The sequence below is a fragment of the Miscanthus floridulus genome, chromosome 5, assembly GCF_019320115.1.
Source record: "Miscanthus floridulus cultivar M001 chromosome 5, ASM1932011v1, whole genome shotgun sequence".
NCBI lineage: Eukaryota > Viridiplantae > Streptophyta > Magnoliopsida > Poales > Poaceae > Miscanthus > Miscanthus floridulus.
The window spans coordinates 128,202,371-128,207,944 of record NC_089584.1 but is presented as its reverse complement, the minus strand read 5'-3'; the positions used below and the strand labels follow the sequence as shown (position 1 = coordinate 128,207,944).

The following is a 5,574-nucleotide window of genomic DNA, read 5'->3' as shown; positions in this document are numbered from 1 at the left end:
TATGGCTTTGGTATGGCCCTGTTTGCAACCCAGGCCTTGTTTAGTTGTAGAAAGTTGGAATTTGGGGCTACTGTAGCACTTTCGTTTTTATTTGGCAATTAGTGTTCAATCATGGACTAATTAGACTCAAAACGTTCGTCTCGCAATTTCCCACCAAACTGTGCAATTAGTTTTTTTTTCGTCTACATTTAATGCTCCATGCACGGGCCGCAAACATTCGATGTGACAGGTACTGTAGCACTTTTTAGAAATTTGAGGTGTAACTAAACAAGGCCCCAATAGCATAAACCTGCTTATTATGATTCTGGTACGGTTCAGCTGTTTGGGGCCAAGTAGGATACACCTGTGGAACAATATGATTCTGGTAAGGCATGGTCTGGTGCACTGTAGTATGAGTTTGTAGATTACGGCCTGTGTATGGTATGGCTGTTTGTCGAACTGTTGTAGCCTGCGGATGGTTGCGATACTGTACTGCTGTTTCATGTGCAGTATTCGCTAGTGGGTCTTTATGGACTGATCTGATTCCAGCAAACCCTCTGGCTCTGGGTGCTTGACCTTGATCACGCCCTGCCCGTCCTCCATTTCTGGTATGCTGATTATTCCTTTGTGGAGTTTTTGGGTAAGGGTTTGCTATGACTTTCCCACCAAGTTTCAAGCCAACAACAGGGGTACACAACAGCGCCAATAATTCATTCCGGTCAATATGTTCCAGGGAGTTAAACTTGTGACAAGCATCATTGAATGCACTAGCAATGCGGTCAAGGCCTTTCATACTAACTGCTCTAGCAGCATTATCAGGTCTCTCAACTGGATCTTCAACCTAAACAAAAGATGGCAAAGAGATGGGATGTAAGTTGTAAGTGCATAGGATAAAATTAAGATAAGCAACAACCACCAAATGCACAGGCATTCTTACAAATAAATGGTAAGATTTCATCATCCAACTTGGGTCGTCCTGGATTCGCCCAATCTCGCCTGAGTAAGTTGATATGACACTATCCGTAAAGGCATTGATACGAGCAAACTGCAAGTAATAAAAGCACCGGTCAGGACATGATATAACCAATCTAAGTTTCTTTCTCTTGGGTTAATAAATAAATTAATGCTGCAATGCATTTTGACATTTGAACGGTTGTATACTTTTGCTACCGAGATAAATAATACCCCAATTATGTCAGTGTTATTCCCTAAAAAGATCAGTGGAATTCATGGGTTGTACAGACTTAAAAGTTAGCTTGGTGGACTCGAAATTTTAAACCAGTAACCTCATGGGGCAAATATAGGGCAGCTAGCTTGGAATAGGCTGTTGTGCTATGTTATGTTGAAGAATCTAGCTGGCATAGGGGAATCGAACCAATTATAACAAAAAAAATTGTGTTATAGCTATAAAAGATATTTGATGGATTACTTAAATTTTATTCAGAGACAGGGTGTTGCAATAATCCAAAACTTTAAATCCACCAGGTAATTTTATTCAACCCTTCATCAAGCTAATAATGGTGAAGAGCTTAAAATGGACCCTAGATGGACTTGGCAATAAGTCAATGGGACTAATAGAGATAAAAGGTAAAGCATGCAGAAACATGAAGTCATATTTTACCAAGATGCGAATAGCAAAAGGTAGTACCCACAATAATCACAAAATGTCTCAGTCATCAAAAGTGGGATCTCAATGTTCAGTACCTTTTGAAAAAAAGTTCCAAGTAGACGACAAATAGAAGATTCATTTCTTCGGCCCTTGTTCTGGAGTCTAAATCTTGCTATATTTGCAGCACAAACCTCATCAAGATGTTGGTCATTATAAAGTGCCGCTTCTGCATGTGAATGTATTGAGTTAAAAACTAGGTACTGACATTCGAGACAATCACCGGACATAAAGAAAATTCCATTTAACCTGTAACATCTCCTGTAATGTTCCCTTCATAAATCTCATTCAGAGGTGGTAGAATTGGTGGCTCGGATGTCTAAAAAATCCAAGATAAAGAGCATAAGGATAAGCAAGGAATTTAGTGAAACCATAAATGAGTAAGAACGCATAGAGAAATACTTAAGTACAAGAAATAACACCTGAAAATGAAAGAGGACAAGTAGGCAAAGTGAATAAGAGTTGAGGGACCCACTCTTTGGATCGTTAATGTTTTGAGCTTTTGCCCATTCCTTGATCTGGAAGGAAAGATGCTGCTGAACATTCAAGTTACCAACAAAAACTGTGGCAGCAAAAACTCTTGGCTAACTAGATCATACCAGCAAAACCATATCACCAAACCGCTCATCTAAAGTATTGATCCAGTAGAAGATTTTGGACTTAATCCGACCAACAAAGTTGTCAATTGATATATCACAGGAGATGCCAAAGCGGTTGCTGACATATTGAAGGACTGGAACTCTTGCATGTGGAATGAACTGCATGTATCCAGTAACACCTGAAGAAATAAAAGCAATAAAACCAAGTCTAAATGAGAAAGATTTGTAATAGTTATGGAGATATGCCAATTGGTGGTTCCTATCCCAGTGAATCAAGCAACCATGGCACAAAAATATCACTCTTTTGCCACAAAGTCTAGGATAGCACAAGTATACCATGATGCTTAAAGCTATTTCATGGATGCTGAATGTGCAGTAAAGCATACATGTTTATCTATCTTGAGAGCAATATAACAAAGACTACCTCGACTTAGTAAAGCTTTCCTAACTTCTCTCAAGGTATTCTGCTTCTTTCTCTTGTTTATAGGGTGGTTTGAACCATTCCAGAGCTGAACTAATAAATCTAAGCCGCCTGATTTTGAGTAAAGATCTGATACAAAGGACCCAAAAGGTTTCACAACAGCACCTGTTAAAGGAAAATTTTAATAAAATCCATTAAAGAGAGACATAAAAAAACATTACAGTTATTAAATGTATTGAACTTTTCCTATATCATCAAGATACCCCAAATACTGATGCGTTGGTTAAGAATAGTACAAAGCGGGGAAAAGAAACTTCTCAGCTTATTAAGTCCATCATTTAATGTTTTTGCAGCTCCATTCTAGCAATACAATAACCTGCTACTGTCACCATCTAGCCCAGTACTGTGTAACGATAAGGATCGTATTGCGCTGTAGCCCAGTACTCATTTTTTACTAGTATATATAAACAACCAAAATCTGGTTTCTTCCGATTCTAGTTCTAGTTTTAAGAATTTTCAGCAAGCTAGTCAAACCGTTCTATAAAATGGTTATGATTCACTGTAGAACATTTCTCAAGAGAATTTGGATAAACATTTCTACAAGAATCTAGTACCCTACCAACACACTCATAAATCATAATACATAGAAAAAAGGGCTGAACAATTAAATCGACTATAGCATTCCTCCAAAATACCTCTTTTCAGAAATCTGAGAGGCATCCTCGGCCCGTATGGGCGTGCGACCACTAGGGGGACACACAGTTAAACAGCCATGCTAACATGATACACCTATACCCTAATATATATATACATCTAATATTTAATATTTAAAGAAGATTTTTCTCCCATCCTCATGTACTAAATTTGGTTCATCGCCATTTTCTCCTCTCTCTTCCATGGTAGGGTCGTTACCTCTCTTATTTCCTCAGGACAATTGTACGTTGGACATCAAAGTGATGGCCCTTTGCTGGCGGACATTCACTTTAGAGCATTTTGCCAGAAGACACTGGTTCGATGAAATTAGGCTACAGGACACCGCGGATCGGTTGTAACTAGTTGAGGAGAGAGAACAGCGGTGAAATGACATTCTTACCCCTGCCGCTTTCTTCTTTCTCTCACCCTTTCTTTTTTTTCTGTTTCCTGTCCCTGCAGTCCAGCTGACGTCTGAAAGGTCCTTGTGTGATTTTGGTAATTGAGTGACAACCTAGGTGGACTAATTGTATTTATGTGAGATACACCGGTGATTAGTCCACAAGTACATATGTGTGAGCAGCATATGCCATGAAGGTGAAAATGGCTTGGAGATGTTGCAAAGCTCACACATGTGATGATGAAGGAGCTTATTGCACATGAGACATGACATTGAGTCATGTGATCAAAGGTGGAGAAGATCAAGACAAGACTTGGCTTGATGGACCGGTTGCAAGCGTAAAGGGCAAGTCAAAGGCTTTGGAGCAATGGACCGCGTGGCGGTGAAGCTTGAGCAAGACTTGGCAGCGATGGACGAAGGCAACGGTGAAAAACAAGTGAGGTCAAGATCGATGAACCAATATGATCACGTGATGATATGAAGTGGATCATATCATTATTGATCATGTTGGTGCATGTGTTGCATCAACATTGGAGGAGATGGAATGGAATGCGTAAGGCAAAGGTATAACCTAGGGCATTTTATTTCACCGGTCATAGGTGTGTAAAGAAGTTTATGATCGGGTTTAGGATAGATGGCCGTACTATCAAGAGGGGCAAACTTGTTTGCATATCGGTTATCTAGTGCCACTTGAGTGATCTAACTTTGCATCGTCGCTAGGATTGAGTGGCGTGGCAAGTTGAGTGGCTAATCTCTTGAAAATGTTTGTGAAAATATGCTAACACATGTGCACAAGGTGATACACTTGGTGGTTGGCACATTTGAGCAAGGGTAAAGAAGTTAGAGTTGAAAAGGAGTTAGTCGCGCTGGTTATAGAGTGACCGGACGCGTCCGGTATTTGGCGACGTACTCAGCGATCGGACGCGTCCGGTCGCCACACCGGACGCGTCCGATGTGAATCAGAAAAAGCAATGTTCGGCAGTGCAGTCGATCGGACGCTGGCAGCATCTGGTCCGGTGTGACCGGACACGTCCGGTCGTCCGAGGGTGCTTACTGTACTCGACCGGACGCTGAGGCTCAGCGTCCGGTCAGCTTCTAACAGTCGCGTCCGGTCGGCCCTGGAGGCTTACTGGACTCGACCGGACGCAGAGGCTGAGCGTCTGGTCGTTTCGTGCTGAGCGTCCGATCGTCTTGTCAGAGAGCCGTTGGAGGCAACGGTTGGACACATGGCGGTCAGGCAGCTATCGGACACATCCAGTATAGCGACCAGACACGTCTGGTATTCACGTCCGATGCGTCCGGTGCTACGTCCGGTCGACCCAAAAAATGCCCAATGAAGGGGTAACGGCTCTATTTGTTCGTGGGGTTATAAATAGAAGCCATGGTCGGCCTTGGGCTGGTAGGAGAGCACACTAGAGCCTTGATGGCTTGTGTAGTAGTGCTTGGGAGCCCTCCATCTCACACATACTTGATAGTGATCATTCAATTATGTGAGTGAGCAATTCTAGTGCGATTGCATCGTGAGGTTGCATCGAGTGGCACTAGGTGATCGAGTTATAAGCCGGTGGTGCTTGTTACTCTTGGAGGTTGCCACCTCCTAGACGGCTTGGTGGTGGTCTCCGTCGAAGCCCGCAAGAAGCTTGTGTGGCGCTCTGGAGAAGAGCTTGTGAGGGGCATTGTGCTCGCCCCGCGGAAGCCGTGAAGAGCAACTTTAGTAAAGCATGTCATTGAGCTACCCTCACTTACAGGGTAGGTTCTTGCGGCGCCCGACGTGCAGGCTTGGCGGGTGATGCCAATTAGCCGCTGAACCACCAAGTGA

At 42.6% G+C, this 5,574-nt stretch overlaps 1 protein-coding gene across 1 annotated transcript; it reads right to left on the bottom strand.

Annotated features, from left to right (window-relative positions):
- Positions 1–244: 244 nt before the first annotated feature.
- Positions 245–2,932, bottom strand: LOC136455320 (protein HESO1-like). Its single transcript, XM_066455401.1, has 7 exons — positions 2,669–2,932; positions 2,245–2,423; positions 2,068–2,163; positions 1,895–1,964; positions 1,684–1,814; positions 917–1,024; positions 245–820 (listed from the first exon to the last, which is right to left on the bottom strand). The coding sequence occupies exons 2-7, from the start codon at positions 2,407–2,409 to the stop codon at positions 245–247; spliced, it is 1,146 nt and encodes a 381-aa protein (XP_066311498.1). The 5' UTR covers positions 2,410–2,423; positions 2,669–2,932.
- Between the last annotated feature and the right edge of the window lie 2,642 nt (positions 2,933–5,574).